Genomic DNA, 20,663 nt, shown 5'->3' on the forward strand with positions numbered 1-20,663 from the left:
GGATGAGCTCTTCCTGCAAATGCTTCGGGTCCTCAAGGTTCCCACTGTCTGTGCCCAGCTGACATTGCAGCCTCACCCACGCTGTAGGGAGTCATTAGGGGATGGGGTCAGAGAGGTAACCAGAGGCTATATGAGTCAGGATGTCTAATCAGGAGTGAGGTGGGAGCCATTATAAGTTCTGAGCAAAGAGTGACAGCGTATGCATTATATTTTATTCTTATTAATTCTTCCCAAATGCACTCCACATTCCCAGCATACAAACCCACTCCCCTGAGAACTCCCCAAGCATCCCTGCCCATAAAAATCTCATTCTGCTTTGGTGCCCATCTCCAAGGACTCTCCCACATAAAGCTTCCCTGATTCCTCCAACAAGGTAGGACTCTCCCTCCTACTGTAATCCCACGAATGTCCAAAGTGCTTGGCTTAGGCCACAGTTACCATTATTGCATTTTCTGCCTTGGATTAATTTTCTTCCTGTTTGCTCCAAGAATACTCGCAGGAGAATCTTGAAGCTGCAGCATTCATCCTAAGAAAACCTTGCCATGAACTATTAATATCTCACTTGTATTATTTTCGCATTGCTCCAGTATATCAACTTTGAAAACAAAAGACATCATTCTATTTACAGCATTCTGGTTTTAGTAATGGTATTTCCACTTACATAATATAGTAACTCTCTAGCTCACGGAAAATGTCAAATCCTAGAAAACGTAGCATTCCTATGCGTGATGTTAGCATCATTCTTTAACAGTTGTTAGCCAAAAATTCATTTGATGAATCTGATTTTTCCTAAATAGATTATTCTGATGCAGATGATTTTGATGTTAGTTCTATTTAGAACTAACTCCAAGAACAGTTTGTATATTTTATTTTCACATTGAAAATCAGTCAGATTTGCTTCAGCCTCAAAGAGCATGTTTATGTAAAATCAAATGAGCGCCGGCAATGAGCTATACTTTTTTTTCTAAACGGGAAGAGGGAACTATTAAGAGTCAAATGATGACATTAGACATGTCTTGCTTTAAGCCTCAGCTAGATTGCAGATCCCTTTAGTCATGGATTACACTTTATACAGCAACTCAGTGTTCTTACCTCAGCTGTGAGAGAGGCCCGCTGCCTCCACGAGCTCCTCTGATTAGTTTCCATTGGCCATGTAACAGCTGGCCACCCTCGAGTAGCAGTTTTGCCAGCAGGTCCAATAGTTCAAGTTCATCCCCACTTCTAAACACACAGTGAGTGATATATTCATGTTCAAAAAAGTTGAAAACACATGATCATCTCAACCATTTTTTTCCAACGAAACTGCTTTGGACATAGACACCTGTGTTACCCTTAGAGAAACTGCAGGGACGTGTTGTCTCCACTTGCTCTCGGGCTTGCATTGCACTGACATCTTTGTTACCCCTATTCATCACATGTTTTCATTCCCCCACTAAAAGGCATGTTCTTTAGCCTCACAGATTTGCTTCCCTCACCTACTGACCTTTGCTCAAAATATATCTGTAGATGTGTTATTTCCACAGCTCTTCCAGGTCTTCTTCCCTGCTTCAATTGTAAGTGAAATCCAGAAAGCAAAGAACCAGAGATAACCTTCTACCTCTGTTCTAACAGGATTTTGTGCCACTGTATCAAGACTTTGAAAATTTTTATACACGAAACCTTTACATGCGAATCAGAGACAACTGGAACCGGCCCATCTGCAGTGCCCCAGGGCCTCTGTTTGATGTGATGGAGAGGGTATCGGACGACTATAACTGGACGTTTAGGTGAGAGAACCTCTTGGAGGGGATTGGTGAAAAGAAAAACCTTTCAAGGATATCCTAGCATGGCCACTAGATGACAAATCCAAAAAAACAAGGCATGGAAGCCATTGGTTTTGTATCATTTATGCCTTTGCAAGCCCTCCTGATGCCAGGGGAGGAAGGCACAGTAAAGTAATCAAGCAGCTGCCAGGGTGGCTTTTTTGTATTGTAATTAACCTAAGACCTGTGTCAGAAGGTGCAGGACACACCAAGCCAGCCAGGAAGACACCTTTCAGCTTTATTGACAAATTCTACTCTCCTACTTACAGCTGAATGAGACAGTGATGACTATGGTTCTTGTTCTTCTAGAAGGCTCTTGCTAGAATTTAAACCAGAGCATGAGTGTCATAGAAATAAGTGCCCAAGGAAAATCAGGTCTAAGTAACAATCCATGGGTCAAGATGTCTTTCTCAAATGCTCTGCCCAACTTCATCATGGGTTTACCTTTCTCTTAGGGAAAACCATTTTTTGGTAACAATTTTGTTGATGCATAATACATGTACATTATTTTGGAGTACATGTAATAATTTAATACATTCATATAAATTGTAAAGATCAAATCAGTGTACTTGGGGCATCCATCATCTTAAATATTTGTCTTTTTTAATGCCAGAATCATTTAAATTATTTTCTTCTAGCTATTTTGAAATAGACCATGCATTATTTTATAAACCACAGTCACCCTACTGATCTGAGTTTTATTTCTTCTATCATACCATATCTTTGTACCTGTTAGTCAATTTCTCTTTATCTCCCCCTCCTCCCTACCTTTTCTAGCCTCTGGTAACAACCAATCTACTCTCCCTTCATGAGATCTGCCTTTTTAGCTCCCACGTTATAGGTAAAAAGAAATGTGATATTTGACTGCTGTGCCTTGCTTATTTCACTTAATATAAAGGCCTCTAGTTCCATCCAAATTGCTTCAAATTACAAGGTTTTCTTTCTTTTTCTTTCTTTATGCTGAAAACAATGCAAGTTAATAAGAAAGAAAATACATGATTTGGGCCAGACCTAAGGCCTCTCCAGCACTAGGATAATTTTTTTTTTTTTTTTTACATCTGGGAAAATAAAACTTTATTAAATCAAATGAATGGGCATGTCTGTTTCCTAAGAAAGACAATGATAATGAACTTGGTGGAAGGAATAATAGTGGGTAGGAGTTTGTTGACTTTGCTTTTAGCCTCACGGTAGTTGGTAGAGCATCAGGGAATGATTAGCATTTTTTTTTAATGTGACTGCTTATCTGCTTGTTCATTGCTGCAGCTTCAGTTCTGAGTTGACGCCTAAACTGCCAACAGTATCCATTATTCCAGACACGGTCCAAAGAGGGCAGCCAGCCTGCACTGGTCCTGGAGCTGTGATTAAAGTTGGCCCCAACTCAGTTTGGGGAAAGTTCCTTCAACTCCTCTTTTTCCTTTTCTTTAATAAATTCTTTAAAGGACGATCCTGTTTGTTGGTTCCCAGAGATGCATTCTTCATCTTGGATCATCCAGGGAGGTGTGGCACCTGAGTGGATGTTACCAACTCCTGGTATATCCTGATGACCAATGAATATCGGAGATTGTCCTGTCTCCATCCAGTCAAGCTCTGGAGCTGTGGCAGGTCCAAGTTGGAGGCCTGCTGTGAGCTGGAAGCTACCTGGCTGTTCATCCTCTTCCAGCTTCCAGGGACTAAAGTGCCCGGCACTGGCTGAGGGGGTCTGGATCCTCCGAGGGAAACCAACCTCTAGGACAGACTGAACCACCTCCTGCCAGCTCTGTTCCACCTCACAGATCTGAGCTGCCATCTCCTTGGTCACCTCATCCTCTTTTTCTTCATAGGAACCCAAGTCTTTCACCAGGGACTTTTTGAATCGTGCATAATCCTGGGGAGGGGATTATGTGCTCATTTACATGTTTCCCCACAGGTTTACTGGAAGAGTCATCAAAGATGTCATCAACATGGGCTCCTATAACTTCCTTGGTCTTGCAGCCAAGTACGATGAGTCTATGAGGACAATAAAGGATGTTTTAGAGGTGTATGGCACAGGCGTGGCCAGCACCAGGCATGAAATGGGTATGTACATTCACTGTTTTGAAACTTTTTGCTGTTAGGTCTCAGATTCCTTGTGTCTGTCTCTCAAATCTAGATCATATTTGGACTGTGTCCCTTAAAAAGGTATTATAAAATGCAGAGAGAAACAAAAGAGATATTTTGGGAAATTTCAAGCATTAGGCTGTTGCCAGGCAGTTTATTAATTGCATGTTTCAATTCTCCAGAATAGATAAAAATGGATCTTTCCTGCCCATATTATCTAAAATAGCAACACTCTGCCTCCTCTAGCTGGTCCTTTTCTGCCCTTTCTTCCACTTTTCTTAACGATGTTCATCACCAGTTAAAATGATCTTGCATTTGTATTTGTTTATGGCCTGTCTCTGCTCCTAAAACATAAGCTTTGTGAGAAGAGGGATTGGACTTGTGGAATGTTGCACTGAATAAATGAATGAATGGACCAGGTGAAGCAGACGAGCAGCCTGCCTCTTTATTTTCCTTTTAGTGAAAATGTTTTTCTCTTACTCAAAGTAGTAACATCTGTGAGAAGGAAACCCACTCATCTTCAATTCAGGAAGAAAGAATAATGCAAGCTTGTTCTTATAGAGTGCTTTTCAAATCTTGGCATGAGGCTAGAGAGAGGGAGAGCGTTCATTTATTCAAAAAAAAAAAACACCTGTGTAGGCAACACAGGTGGTGTTATTCTCATCTTCTGGGGGAAGAATCTGAGATCATGGCACCTAAGTGATGTACTCAAGGAAGTTAAATAACCAACCTAATTCCCAGTCTAGCTCAGCTTTCTCTACTACAGCCCTTCTCCCTCCCAGTGACACATGCAAGGTTCACCAGGTCAGTTAGGTCTGCCTAAGAATTGGAGGCAAATGTGATTAAAAAGGGATTTACTATCATGTTAATGAATTATGAACCACATGTCCCTCTTAGGTAACCAATTAGTAGAGAGTTTTAGAAACTATTTAATTATTCAGACTTGTGCGGCAAATAATTCACATTGAACAAAGTAGGTACCTTTTTAATCCTAACATTCATTGGCTAAAGCTCTAGAGTTAATAGTGGGTGCACAGATTTCTTAAGAAAAACATCTTATCTTCATTTTGAGGCATAAGGGCTGGAGATGTTAACAGGGTGGAGATGAAAACAGGAGGCTTTACTCCACTTAGAAGGACTGGGTCACCTGTGATGCCCCATTTGGAGATGGGGCAGAGACTGGAGGAGTACCCCCAGCCATAAGGAGCACAGGGTCAGTAACCATTTGAGATATTTCCTCTGGTGCTGGTGACACCCAATACCAGGGTTGTTAATGACCAGGCAGAAGACACATTCCTGATAACAACCCCCCAACTCAGTGAGACAGAATGCTGCCTACACAGGCAGTAGAGGCTGAAGGAAAGCTGCTTGATACAGGCAGTGGTTCACTTACAGGGGAAGCCAGATATGGAACACGGTTCCCCGACTCCATAGGTTTAGCAAACCCTAAGAAACTAGGCAGAAATGAAGGTCCCATTTGGGACTTTCACTCAGCCCAAGTTCTTTCTCCACATACTCACCCTTCTGAATCGCCCAGTTTTTAATATTTCTCCATTTCATTTAGCTCTCCATGCCAAGTTCTAAGAAAAGGACTTTAACATTTTTCAAGTAAATAGTGAAAGACTCAAAGAGAAGCCACCGTCACTAATTTTAGGCAAATAGAATGACTGAAACATGAATATGAGGAGCCAGTCAGGAAATGAATAAATAAAGAGAGGATATTTAAAGTATTCTGCAACATTAACAATAATCTTAACATGGCATGCAAGAATTAGGAGTAGCGTGATTCTGAAAGCCATTTATTCTAATGAACACAGGTAACTTCTGGAAAACGTGTCAAGAGAATATTTAACAGTACAAATGGGTTAACAATGAAAATTGGAAAGCTAGAAGTTCAACAATTTTTAGTAACCAAAATACCTTCTTGAGAACCTACAAGTTCATGAACATTTAATCACTAAAAAATAACTCCTCAGAGCTTTTAAAAATAGTTTTCAATGTTCCAGGGGAAAAAGGAAAATAAAATCCATGTAACAAAAGAGGAAAGATAGAAAACGAAATAACAAGGAATCACTTAAAACTTAGATGACAGATATTATTTTGACAAAAAAAATGTACCTAGAACAGATTTGTCTATTAAAAGAAAAAGACTGAGATTTGGCCAAAAACCTAATCTCAACTATGTGCTGTAATTTAAAAATATACGATATTAAGTTAAAATTATTTCAAAGGGTGAAAAATAGAGAGACAGGTCCCACCAGGTACCTAGAGCCCACCTCCCTGCTGCAACCACCAAAGGGGCTCAAAAGGGAGGTCATGTCAGTAGAAGGAGCAGCAAAGGAAGAGCCCAGGAGGCAGGTTCCTGGAGGAAGATTGTTTGCAAAACCTGCACCTGTAAATGTTAAAACTGAGCCCAAAAATACAGCTGGAAATGATATATTTCCAGACACATCTGTACAGAAGTGCAAATGCTATTTTTAAGATGTGAAATTATGTACTACTGCTTATTTTAGAGTACAACTAAAAAATAGTGGAATACAAAATTAAGGGAGACTTTGACTCCTTTATGGGTCAATTTACATTCCACATAAATGAAGCAGCAAAGAACAAAAAAAGATATGGTAATAGGAGACAATAAGGTGTCTCCCACAGTTGACAACCATCGAGCCAGCATAACCTTGATCTCCAAATCTGACAAACATGCATTTAATAAAGGGAAAACTATAAATTACTATTACTTTATATATTTTATATATAAAATATAAATAATATTATTACTTATAACGTAATAAAGTAAGAAGCCAAAAATAAATAAATAAATGATATAGAAGACATTAACAATGTAATCATTAATGATTGTTAATTTAATAGTTATCAATTGAATGCTAAACCTTAAAACATTACCACTAGACTTCACCTTTTTAAATCCTCATTGAATTTTCATAAAAATCTACTATATATCATGCCACAAAGAAAACCACATGAAATTCTAAAAAGTAGAACCTACATAAGTCACATTCTTGAATCCTGTGAATAAAGCTAAAAATTAATAAGAAACTAACAAGTATGAGATTATGGGAGGCAGCTAGTTGTGTACATAGAGGAAAATATAAGTCTTACTTTACTAAGCAGGAAAGATGAAAGCTAGTAAACTGGGCAACCAACATAGCAAGGAATAAAAGAAAAGCAAAAGTATTGAATTATTAAAGTTAAAAACAGAAACTTAGGAATTTGAAATAGTAATTTCTATTGAGCCAAGCTATCTGTACTTTTTTTTTTTAAAGAGTTAGAGTTTCATTCTGTTACCCAAGCTGGAATGCAGTGGTGTAATCACAGCTCACTGTAACCTCAAACTCTTGGCCTCTAGTGATCCTCCTGCCTCAGCGCCCAAAATGCTGGGATTATAGGGAGGAGCCACCAGCCCAAGCCCAACATCTGTATTTTTAATAAGTCACTGGAGGTGATGCTGATAAGCAGCCACAGGTGACAATGATTGAGCTAGCATAACCTTGATTTCCAAATCTAACAAACATGCATTTAATAAAGGGAAAAGAATACATTACTATTACTTTATATATTTTATATATAAAATATAAATAATATTACTTATAAAACTATTATATATTTTTGTAAGTAACATATGTATTTTGTAAACATGTAAAAAGAAAATATAAATATAAATATTTTATAAGTAATAATATAATAATATTATATATATTACATATAAAAATTGGCATTGAGACTAACAGTACATTCAAATAACAGAACAACATAATCAAGTAATTCTATTCAGGGATCAAAATAATAGTTCAATAAGGAGATAATTTAAAATATTGAAATAGCTAAGAAGTAAACTGATTATCTTCATAGATGCTGCTAAGCATTTATAAAATTCATTATCCATTTCTCTAAAATTTTAAATAGAACATAAACAAGAAATTCCTGAATAGAATAAAAAATATCTACCTCAAAGAGATTGTACTATGATTCTTGGTTAAATACTAGAAGTATTTATTTTAAAGTCAAGAAAAAGATGAAGATGCCTGTTTTACTATCATTTTTAATAAGTTTTGCAAGTACTGAACAATATAATTAATTATTCATTCTCTAAGTTAATGAATATTTATTGAAAGACTATTGTACAACAGAATAAGAAGTATATATATTACAAAGGAAGAGGTAAAATAGCCATTATTTGTGGTTGAGTTTATTGTTCACCTTCTGGGTTTCAAGCTGTGACCTATGGAGGGCAAGTGAGACTTGTGGAGGGGCTGTTCTTGGGGCTACCAGAGAGAGAGGGAATTGAGCAAGTAGGACAGTGAGCCCATCCCTCCACTCAAAACAGAGTTTTGGTCCATTTTCCTCCACTTTACATATTTAAGTAATCAAAAATTTATTAGACATAAAAAGATTCAATAAAGAACAATTTTTTAATTCATACAATAAAGTTAATAATCAACTATAAATGGTAAGAGATATATTAGGGAAATAATATTACTACTAAATATAACCAAAAATGGCAAACACCTAGGGAATAAACTTATTTTGAAAATGTTTGGAACCTATTGAAAGAAAACTACAAAACTTTTATAAAAGACTTAACAGAAGACATTTATTAAAAAAGACGGAGATACCATATCCTTGAAGGGGAAAATTCAGTATTGTAATTGTATTAATTCTTCCCCAAACAAATATGTAAATTGAACACAAGCTCAACAGGCAGGGTAGAGGTGGGTGGGTAGAAACTAAAAGCCTGGAAACAGATGCAACATTGCACTCTCATTTGTATATGATAAGAAGAGTATTTCAGATCAGGTGAGAAAAGGATCAATGATTTCATGATTAGTGTTATAACTGGTTGGTCATATAAGAGAAGAGAAGAAGTTATATTCCCACCTCACATATTACGTGTAGGTAAATTACACCTAGATAAATTGCAAATACATTTGAGATAGACATGGAAAAAACAAAAACCACCACCACCACCACCACCAAAAACACTTTCAAAATAAATGAGTGAATGAATAAATGAATTGATGAAAAATATCAAATGAATAAAATAAAACTACTGAGACAATTCAAATATGAAATGCACTTGTGTGTGTTCCCAGGGAGGACCCTGTTAGGAATGTCAGACTGTTGTTTCCTTGATGTGCGCAATGCTTCTTTTCTAGTTTGTTGCTTATGACCAAACCCTGCTCAGTTCTACAACCTGTGTTGGCCTCCCATCTTTTCCAGGTGAATTCACCTCATCCTGGCAGAATGCCCTCTGTGTGGGAGGGGTCTTGCAAGCTGACTCAGTGCCACAGGGGCCACCCTGGTCATGGAAAATGGGCAGGCACTCTTCCCTCTTGGAGGTGAGGCAGCCTGCTCCCAACCCAACCACCTGCCACAGCTGTTTGCCCTTCAGGCTTCTCAAGCCTGATTCTGACAGTAGTCTATTTTGTCCTAATACCCCAGGGAACCAGAGAAAACACCCACAGAAACCTGAAGGGAAAAGATTCAGCAAAGTGAAACATTTAAACTTCTGTACATAGAAAACAAGGTTAACAAAGGTAAAAGTCAAAGAACACAATTGGAAAAAGTTATTCCCAATATATATGACAACGTGTTAATATTCTTAACACTTAAAGACTCTCACAAACCACCAAAATAAAGAATATCCCAATTTAAGAAATAGGATACGTTTTTGATAAGGTTCAAAACAGGGAAAACTTGGCCGGATGCGGTGACTCATGCCTGTAATCCAGACACTTTGGGAGGCCTAGGCAGGCGGATCACGAGGTCAAGAGATCAAGACCATCCTGGCCAACATAGTGAAACCCCGTCTCTACTAAAAATACAAAAATTAGCTGGATGTGGTGGCATGCGCCTGTACTCCCAGCTACTTGGGAGGCTGAGGCAGGAAAATCGCTTGAACCCGGGAGTCAGAGGTTGCAGTGAGCCGAGATTGCGCCACTGTACTCCACCCTCACGACCGAGTGAAAATCCAACCATCTCCAAAAAAAAAACAGGCAAAACTGCACAGCCAGGATAGTGTGACATTTCTCAACCCTTCTGTCATTATCACATCACCCCAAAGAATGATTAAGACATTGAGATATCCTTTTTCCCTAATTGACAAAAGTTAAAAAAACATAATACCCCGTAGTTTCAAAGGAGTGAAGAAAAGAGCACTCTCATATACCATTGACAGAGAAAATTAGAGAGCGATTTGAAAAGGTATCAAAAGCAGCCATTTAACTTTGTAACTCTATTTTGAGCAATTTTGTCTTTAAAAAATGAATAAGTATTTAAACTTGAATAAAGTATTTAAATATGTTCAAGAATAATCATTGCAGTGAGACTAATAATGATAAAGTTAGGGAAACAAGTATGTTTCTAACATTCAGAAATTGATTAAATATATTTGCTGGATCTGTTTAGCATAATATTATTTAGCCATTTGAAATTATAATGAAGTTCCTTAGCACCATGGTCAACAACAAAAGCTCTGGGATTAAGTTGCTTGAACTCAAATCCTAGTTCCTCCTGTCGACCTAAAGAAAGAAACTGAAGCAAAATTAATATAGAGAGTTTATTTGGGCCGAAGTTGAGGACAGCTTCCCAGGACACACTTCCAAGTTGCTTTGGGAAGTGCTCCCTCCCGCCTTTGCCACAAGCAGGTTTTTAAAGGCAAAGAGGAACAAGGAGTGGGCTGATGCAAACTTACTTGATGGCAATTGTCACTGATATACAGAAATAACATTGGTTAATAATTGGCTATACATTGCTGAACTATAGGTTATGAACCATAGGATGTCCAGCATATTGTTCTTAATCATTAGAGAATTTGTAAAGCCCTCCTCCCAACCATTTATCTTCCTAACAAATTATCTGCTATCATTTAATTTAAATTATCAAGGCTCTTCCTGTGTTTCTTTCTCAAAGATTTGTAGCTAGGTCTAAGAAATGTAGTTTTGTTAACCTGAGCTTTTGAAGAAGGGACCAGCCTAAATATGCAATACGCCTAAAGTATATTTTAAATAAATATATTCTTATGGCCTTTTAATTGCCTTAAGAACGAGCAGTTTCTAAAATATTGCTACCAAGTAGAGATCTTAACTTTCTTTTAAAAAGAAATTTTAATTAACATATTTTTATGTAAATCAATGTAACAAACACATTTTCAAGCAGTGGATTTGATTAAATTAGCAATGAACATCCCCACTCTAATTGGTTAATAGACACCACAAAACCTTTCTTCATGAATAGTGCCAATTCCTCTCAAACCAAATTATTACAGATTCCAATTAATGAGATTTTATTGCATTTCTCTCAAGCCTCTTAATTTTCTTTTAAGAGTATGTTTCAGGAGAATAGGACTCTCGGAGGAATTGTTTGGGAGGAGAAAAATGAAAGCGTATCTTGGTTTCTTAAAGCCTTCTGGCAATTTCCTGAGACCTAGTAGAGTTCTGACAACATAATTGCCCTTCTCCTGACCGTGATAGAAATTATAGCACAGCTCAATTTCAACTAGCAGGCATATTTCTGCAAGTGTAGAATTTAGTCCTATAGGTTCAACAAAGCCAAGCACAATTCAACAAGATATGACAGTAATTTTACATAAGTATAATACTTGCCAGCAAAGTGATATCTGGGATGATCAAACAATGTTGAAACTCATAGAATTTCGGAATTTGTAGATCTACCACCTTCCATCTTCCCACATAAATACCATAAGATGAGACACATGAAGCCCCAGAGATTTTTAATGACTTGCCAATCAATGTTTCCACAGTCTGTAGGTTGAGAAGACTAGACATCAGTTCTCTTGAGTCCCACTGGAGAGCCATTTGTACTGCCCTATACTGCTTATAGCAAAAACTGAAAACCATCAAGATCAGAGGTCACTAAACCAATACAGCTGCCCCCTGTTTTTGTACAGTTTTAAATAATTGGAATAATAAAAATAAGAATAAGACTTTGTGACACATGAATATTATATGAAGTTCAAATTTCAGTGTCCATAAAGCTTTGTTGGATCACAGCCACACCCACTATTTTGTGTATTGTCTATGACTGCTTTCACTTTACAATAGCAGAGTTGAACAGTTGCAACAACAACCATATGGCCTGCAAAGCCCAAACCATTTATTCTCTAGATCTCTATCAAAAGTTTGCTGATCTAGACAAGTACTTGACATCACAATGATTTAGAGAAAATAAATCCTCTAGATTTATAGCACTGAGCCACATTTCCAAATCTCAGTTCACATCAGCCGAACACCAAGCTCCTTCCTTTAAACTAAAAAACTCTCACTAGAGCCAAATATATTAAGAATACAAACTTCATTGACATCGGCACCTGTGTATATCTTTTAAGGCCAGTGATATCAACTTGAAGAAGACCAAGGACATCATCAATGTCTGCCCCTAATTTCTCATGTCCAGGTGATTATCTTTGGGAAGAGGAGCATTGAGGGTGGCAAAAGAACCATGTGACAGAAATGTAATACCAATCCATTTATTCTGTACTCTTCCTGATAATGCAAAAGAGTTAGACCTGGTAGTACAATGGAAGTCATTTCTGATCATCTTGACACCTGTGTTTCTTCTCATAGACAGGACATAACCTAAATATGTGACCTGACTTTTCACCTAGTGTTAAGTAGCCCAGGATTGAAAAGACTTAAGTTGCAGGGTCCAGGAGTTTATCCAGACTTTCCCTATTTTTCATCTACCTATTTTATGTTTCTATTATCATCTTTCAGGGTAAAGATGTGTATATTCCTCTGAACTATTCACCAGCCTGGAGCCCCTATATAATTTGAGTTTATTTTAGTGAGCCCAGAAGGAGTAGAATAAACTCTTCTAATGAAGAGCTAGAACTAAAAGACCACATAGGGGCCTATGTATTAATCTTCATCAAAGGTACAATATAGAGCCTCTCATCTTATCATATACTACTTTCAGACTTAATTCTCTGCCATTTAGTCAAAGTAAAATACAGAAGGAGTAATGAAATCACAGAACTGAGGTTCAGCAAGGTCCCTAGAGTTTAGTCTAACTTACTTTTATGAAAGCTCATGACAAAGTCCAGAAAGTCTCAATAACTTTCCCAAGGTCACATAGTTAATGAATGGAAAGGCCATGTGTATCACAAACTCGAGAGTGCAAGAATTATTCAAGTTCCTTTTTTTTATTACCAAGTTAATGTTGGCCCCAATTCCCAATCTGGATTTCTATTTTTAGTCCATATTGAGGCTCCCATTCTTCAAGATGGAACAAAGCTTTTAGATTATTATGCAGCTCCCAACATCAGGGCTGTCTCCTGGTCCTTGGTCCCACAACCACACTGGTCAACACTGTTGGCCCACTGTTTAAATACAAGCCCTGTGGTCCAGCAACCTAGTGTCTCTGTCCTATGTTGGAGGCTGAGGAGTCTACGTTGAGGATAGAGACTCCAGTATCTAGCATTCAAGCCATGTTCATGCAACTTGCAACGGTCCCCAGGCAGCTACCGTCAAGAGATATGAATGGATCCGTTGACCCAAGTCTTGATCAAATCCTCTTTACCCTCTCTGCTTCGCATACCTTGATTCCTCTCCTTTGAGCACTCCTAATGGAATCCCTTCAATTTGTGTAAGCTTCTATAAAGACTGGCAGGAAATAATTCCTGCTTTGGACCCTGTATCATGAACCTCTCTACGAACAAAAGACTAAACCCAACCTGGTTACTTACTAAACATGGAAGGAGGGGAATAAAAAGTTTTTAAGGAGAACGTGCATACATTAATATTTCAATAAATTGTCCTATGATGTTTATAACAACAAAGCTTTATATATTTAAGAACACACAGATGCTTAGCATCCCTTGGGCTAACAGCTGCCAAAATTTCCTGCTTTGGAAAAAGCCATGGAATTGTGATGAAGTGTTTCATCTCTGGAGTCAGACATGCTAATTTGAATCTTGGCTCTAAACTTACTAACTGTGTGACCGTGGAGCCTCCAAGGGGTCTTGAGGGTAAACTAAACTCTGAAGGTTTTTTTTTTTCCTCATCTATAAAATGAAGATAATAATAGTACCAACCTCAAAAACTTGGATGACAATTGAGATAAGGTTTAAAATATTTCAGTATATTAGGTTGGCACATTGTTAAGCAGATGGTCTGCATTTATCAGTTCTGTCTCCTTTAAGTAGCATCACGTTGGTACCTGTTTCCTCATTAGTAAAATAAGGATACAGTTGCTTACTTTATAGAATATGTGTAGGTGTGAGGATTAGAGAGGTTATAGAGTATGAGAATTAAATTAAGCAATCATGGTACATTGCTGAACACTCATTACACATTATTTATAAAAATAAATAAAACTTTACAAAAAGGAAATTGAGACCAGGGGATGAGAGACAAGTTATTATTCTGTCTACTTAGAAAATCTTCTCTCATCAGAATTGTTTGATGTGAAAGACCATCATAATTATATATCTGTGCCCCACTTAAGGTTATTATTTACATCTGATCTAATATTTGCTAATGCTTCAACCTGCCAAAAAGCAGGTTGATTTGTGGTTTGTTTAAAATGAAGACCTGAGTAAGCGGGCAGTTGAAAGTTATTTCCACCATTTTTCCAGACTTCACCATGATGGAGGGTCTTTAACCCAGCAGCAGTGGTGTATGCTTAGCGTAACTGTATGACCTAGACCCATTTCAGATACTACATCTGGCTTCTTCCAGACTATCTCAGAATATTGGCCAGAAAAACAAAGTCACTCAAGAAGCAATATTGCTCCATAACCTCCATTAGACTGGACGGAAGTGGATCAAAGAGGACAACAGAGTACCCCAAATGCTTCTGAAGCATGAACTCCAAGATGGAATTCTTTAAGCAGAATGTGAATGCTGGCTTTAATGCAAGAATTACCAGTTCAAGCAAAGTGGCACAGATGTGAACTCATAGCTCTGACTCAGAGTGTGAATGGCAAGATGGGACAGCTGTCAGGTCCCCATAATAAACTGCCTGCTCTTAGGCCAGGTCTAAGGAACAGTTTATGAACAGGACATTCTGGACCAAAAGTGGCTACAGTTACAATTTGGAAAATAGTCTTCATGTGGGCTACAAAAGAAGAATTGGTAGTTTTGAAACAGGCTTGTTAATAACACCCACACTCTTTGTTATTAACCAATGTCAATATGTAGGCCAGTAATCTCTGACTAAAGAGTACGAGCCAGTCAGTATCAATAAAAATTCAGTAGACATGCATACAGTCCATAGATTGAATATTGGTACTTTATCTTGAATCTAATTTTTGATTTGACTGATGGCAGCAAATGTGGCACTTGGCACATGAAAATACCACTTAGAGAGCTGACAAGAGGATACTTCCAGTTTATGTTTATTAGTTTATTCATAAGGCAGGTTTTGAGCATAACACTGGATAAATGGACCACCAGAACAAAAATAAGATTCATTTTATGCATAACATAGCAATTTGGAGATCCACTGTCAATAGCCAATCTATGGCTGTTATTGACTTTCAGAGACTAAAATGTCACAGACAAACAGAAAAAAAAACAATTGTGGATTTATTTATACCTTCAGCTAGCATTATAACTACGCTTTCTTAGGAGTTAAAAAATGCCAATATTTATATACCAAAGACGAAATGTTGTACTTGATTTCTAGAATTACCTAAGTATTTGCACCACCAACTGCAAGTTGACGCCTTTACTCAATCAGGGTATGGCCTGAATCAATGTTTGTAGAAAGCAAAGCTTCTAGTGACTACTTTATTTCCCCAAGCTCTTCCTACATTTTTATTTTTTGAATATGAAGAGCAGGAAGAGAAAAGCAGCCCTTGATTAAAAGGAAGATTTTTCATTATTCCTTTAAAAATCCACCTCACCCTAGACCAGTCCAATCTGACTTTCAAAGGCATGACTTCCTGAAGTAGAAGTGGTGAAAGATCCTCAGCCATCCTAGGAATCTTTCAGGTTTGTTAATAAAATCTGAGCTATGAACACCAAACAGAGAAATTCCATGGTAATGGAGTTTGGGGCTTATTGTTTTCTATATAAATGAAGGTAAGCCCCTAGACGAAAAACCGCTCTTAACTTGTAACTCAGCTGTGAGACATCTGGTCATAGAAATTGGTCTTGCAACTAGGAGCTACAAATCACTTTGCTAACCATGTGCCCACTGGAAATCCTGAAAAAGGACTGTGTCTGGGGACCTCAGACCTCAGATGGACACCTACATTTCCTTTTTCTTCTCTCTTCCCTTGTTTTCTTTTTCCTTTTCCTTCTTTTCTTTTCTTTTCTTTTTTTTTTTTTTTCCTAATGAGATCTTGCTTTGTCACCCAGGCTGGCATGCAGTGGTGTGATCATAGCTCACTTCAGCCTCAACCTCCTAAGCTCAATCCTCTCCCCTCAGCCTCCCAGATAGCTAGGACTATAGGTGCGTACCACCATGCCCAGCTACTTTACTTTTTATTTATTTTTTAGAGATGGGGTTCTCACTGTATTGTCCAGGCTGGTCTCAGACTCCTGACTTCAAGTAATCCTCCTGCCTCGGCCTCCCAAAGTGCTGGGATTATAGGCGTGAGCCACTGTGCCTAGCCTCCTCCCGGTCTTTAAGCCAGGTCTAATGGAAAGGATCTTGTAGGGAGCAATTTCTCAGACTGGTCTTAGACATACCCACTTCTCATGAGTCGGCTGGCTGTTTTATTGCGTGACAACACATCCCATATCATCCTCACAACTTTTAGTGATGCAATTGTTGTAGATACGCTCCTGAGATAGCAGGTTTTGGAAAGATTAACGGTGGAGAAAGACACATGGAGGTGCATCATGAACTTCTGCTCATGCACTTCTGGGTGACTGGGCCAGTTTCCTGACCCTCTGGGCAGGAAAGGGGAAATATATCAAGTTGGCAAAGTGTGGGCACCCTGTGTCTTTACTAGAAGACTTCTCTAGGAATCAGTGTCTTCAAGCTGGTATTCACTGGCTAGTCACCTTGTTGCCTAGGCATTGAATGGCCATTTGATCTTCTTCCCTGTGCCACCTCCTACTCTAAGCTCAGCCCTGTCTTCATTATTCATCAAAAGGCCCCATATAACTCTACAAGTACCTACTATGTGTCAGCACTGTGGTAGACACTGTGGTTGCCAAGACAAACATCTATGACACTATCATAGAATGTCTGACACTATGGCCATCTATGATACTATTGTCAGTATCTATGGAAGTCATGGCACCTCACACACAGTATCTGCACCCCAAGTACTCTTTCTGTACTAGAGAAGATTGCCCTGGGAACATTCTCAGTTCAACTTAATAAGTGCTATAATCATCATATGATAAATGTTATTCAATCTCGGAAGAGAAAAATGACCAGTTTTCCCTGGGGAAGCTGAGAAAGGCATCAGAGAAAAGATGAAGGGCAAAAAATGGTTTTATGTGGAGGAAATAGTACGTGCAACATCGGGAAAGCCTAAAATGGCATTTTTCTCAATCCCTCTGCAAACTTTCAGGAAAGGTAGCCAGAGTCCACACAGCTGGTAATGGAAGAGCTAAAGCCAGGACCTAGTCTCCTCATGCCCAGGCTATTGGCCTTTTCACTATCTGTTCTTGGAACCATTCCCATTGGGAAGAAGCCTCTTTTAGGTAAACACGTATCTGGCAAATGATATGCCCATGTTTTATTCCCAAATATCAGTTTCTCTTTCTGTTCCATAATATATCTTTGATAATACAAAGTTTGAAATTACAATGTAAACTTTTAACATTGCACCAAATCTTGAGTCAGATTGACTACTAGAACACTTTTTTGTTGTTGTTGTTGTTGTTTGTTTTTGTTTTTGTTTTTGTTTTTTGAGATGGAGTCTTGCTCTGTCGCCCAGGCTGGAGTGCAGTGGCACCATCTCAGCTCACTACAAGCTCCGCCTCCCGGGTTCACATCATTCTCCTGCCTCAGCCTCCCGAGTAGCTGAGACTACAGGCGCCCGCCACCACACCCGGCTAATTTTTCGTATTTTTAGTTTCACCGTGTTAGCCAGGATGGTCTCGATCTCCTGACCTTGTGATCTGCCTGCCTTGGCCTCCCAAAGTGCTGGGATTACAGGCTTGGGCCACCGTGCCTGGCCTTTGTTTTTGTTTTAAGACAAAGTCTCTCTCTGTCGCCCAGGGTAGAGTGCAGTGGCACGATCTCAGCTCACTGCAACCTCTGCCTCCCGAGTTCAAGCAATTCTCCTGCCTCAGCCTCCCAAGTAGATGGGATTATAGGCACCTGCCACTGCACCCGGCTATTTTTTTTTTTTTTTTTTTTTTTTGTATTTTTAGTAGAGATGAGGTTTCACCATGTTGGCCAGGCTGGTCTTGAACTCCTGACCTTAGGTAATCTGCCCGCCTCAGTCTCCCAAAGTGCTGGGATTACAGGTGTGGGCCACACGCCCAGCCTAGAACACTTGTTTTACTATGCCTTCTAATAACTTTGGGGATAAACAAATTCTAGCTTGAAAACCAAGGCCCCTCAGTGTGACCTCTCATGAAGGCCACAGATCACCAAGTGCCTCTTCAACATGAAATGCAATATAAATGTTAGAACTGACCATTCAATACCTTCTTACCATTTTAGCACAGTAAGAAAATTAATGTACAGATTTAAATAAATTCTTATATCATACTTTGTATAGTAAACTATGTTGATCCTTAGGCAGAAGAAAGTATGTTTATAGCGGCCCTAAACATGCTAACAATACTTCCGTAACTTAAATCTGTGCAACAGCTCCTACGTTCTATGTGTGCAAATTACAGCATCTCTCCACTTGTACATTTATCTGTTATGTTATATCATTCAGAAAGCACTGCTCAATAAAACCATGAGGCAAGACGCATGTGTAATTTTAAATTTTCTAATAGCCATATTTAATAAGTAATAAAACAGGTAAAATCAATTTAATTATACATTTTCTTTAACACAGTATATGCAGACTATTGCCATTTAAATGTGTAATCACTATAAAAAAATATCGCGCCAGGTGCAGTGGCTCACGCCTGTAATCCCAGCACTTTGGGAGGCCAAGGCGGGTGGATTGACTGAGCTCAGGAGTTCGAGACCAGCCTGCGCAACACGGTGAAACCTCGTCTCTACTAAAATACAAAAAATTAGCCGGGCATGGGGGCATGCACCTGCAGTCCCAGCTACTTGGGAGGCTGAGGCAGGAGAATTGATTGAACCCGGGAGGCTGAGGTTGCAGTGAGTCAAGATCACACTACTGCACTCCAGCCTGGATGACAGAGCGAGACTCTATCTCAAAAAAAAAAAAAAAAAAAAATCAATGTGCTATTTTACATTCTTTTTTCATCATACTATGGCTTCAGAAAATGGTACATATTTTACACTTACAGCACATCTTCATAAAGACATTAAATTTCCACTAATTAATATGAAATGTAATGCTATCAAAAAATAAATTTGCAGTTGGTGAAATGCAGTTTACTATGCTTTAGCTTTACATTTTAAGTTACTTAAAATAAAATAAAATTTGAAATTCAGTTTCTCAATTGCACTAACCACATGTAGCTGGTGGCTACCATATTGGACTGTGCAGACCTAGGAGTTCAAGTGAAAGCAAACAGAAAATATGGGGAGCATCAACATCCGCTGTAGCAAAGCATAAGTGGATTATGTTTAAGAAGGGATCAAAGGGCAAGCATGTAGGAGATTGTAAAGAGATAAAAACTAAACTTTGGAGTTAAACTAGATTATCTCTGTTGCTTTTTATTGGTAACCTCTTAAGCCGCAGTTTTCTTATCTGTGAAGTAAAAATACCTGCATTATTGGGCTTCTAAGATTAAATGAGAGAACCTAAACAGTGAGCTTAACACAGTATCTAGTACATTCCAAAGGTTCAGTAAATTATAACTAGTTTTATTGGTGTCTATGGAAATCATGGGATCTGTTTTGCATTTAGGTGTGGGAAAACTCTGATGGGGTTATAATTTAATTAATTACTTGTGAGATGTAGAGTAAAAAGAGAGAAGAATTGCAGGGTTTTTTTTTTTGTAAATTATATTTCATTTATAGCATGGTGAAAAGTGCACCAGTCATAAGTATACAGCTCAATGGATCTCCACAAAGCAAACATACCTATGTAACAAATGCAGAAATAGAACATTCAGAGAATCTAAAAACCGTCCTCATGCTCCTAACAAAAGTAACTACTATCCTGACTTCTAACACTGCAGATCTGTTTTGTCTGGTTGCATATTTTATGTAAACGAAATCATACAGCCTGTACTTTTTTAGATGTCTGACTTTTTTCACTCAACAACAGATTTGTGAGATTTATCCACAATGTTGTGTGGAGCAGTAGTTCATTCTTTCTCATTGCTGTATTGAATTCCACTATATAAATACCCCACATTGTATTTTTCCATTCTACAATAGTTGAATATTTGGGCTGTTTCTAGATTAGGGCAATGGCAAATCTTCCTGCTACAAGCACTCTTGTATAGGTCTTTTGGTGATGTGTATGTACTGGAATTTGAGTTTTCAATCTTGGCCTTGTTGAAAAGAGAAGGCTCACTTCTCATGTAATTTTATGTGCAGGCACCTTGGATAAGCACAAGGAGTTGGAGGACCTTGTGGCTAAGTTCCTGAATGTGGAAGCAGCTATGGTCTTTGGGATGGGATTCGCAACTAACTCAATGAATATCCCAGCATTAGTTGGAAAGGTGAGAATTGTTAACATAATTGTCTTCTACTGTATTACTCCGAAGAACTGTAACTCTGAGTAGGTCC

The 20,663-nt window shown here is 38.3% G+C and overlaps 1 protein-coding gene across 3 annotated transcripts in view; it reads left to right on the forward strand.

The window, feature by feature from the left end:
* SPTLC3 (serine palmitoyltransferase long chain base subunit 3) overlaps positions 1–20,663 on the forward strand; it is a 158,568-nt gene that overhangs the window by 62,999 nt on the left and 74,906 nt on the right. For all 3 annotated transcript variants that reach the window (XM_004061820.5, XM_055373525.2, XM_055373526.2), the window contains 3 exons: positions 1,612–1,766; positions 3,709–3,857; positions 20,472–20,596. In XM_004061820.5, the coding sequence (XP_004061868.3) occupies positions 1,612–1,766; positions 3,709–3,857; positions 20,472–20,596 (429 nt within the window). The remainder of the gene's footprint in view (positions 1–1,611; positions 1,767–3,708; positions 3,858–20,471; positions 20,597–20,663) is intronic.

Source organism: Gorilla gorilla, chromosome 21, assembly GCF_029281585.2.
Source record: "Gorilla gorilla gorilla isolate KB3781 chromosome 21, NHGRI_mGorGor1-v2.1_pri, whole genome shotgun sequence".
NCBI lineage: Eukaryota > Metazoa > Chordata > Mammalia > Primates > Hominidae > Gorilla > Gorilla gorilla.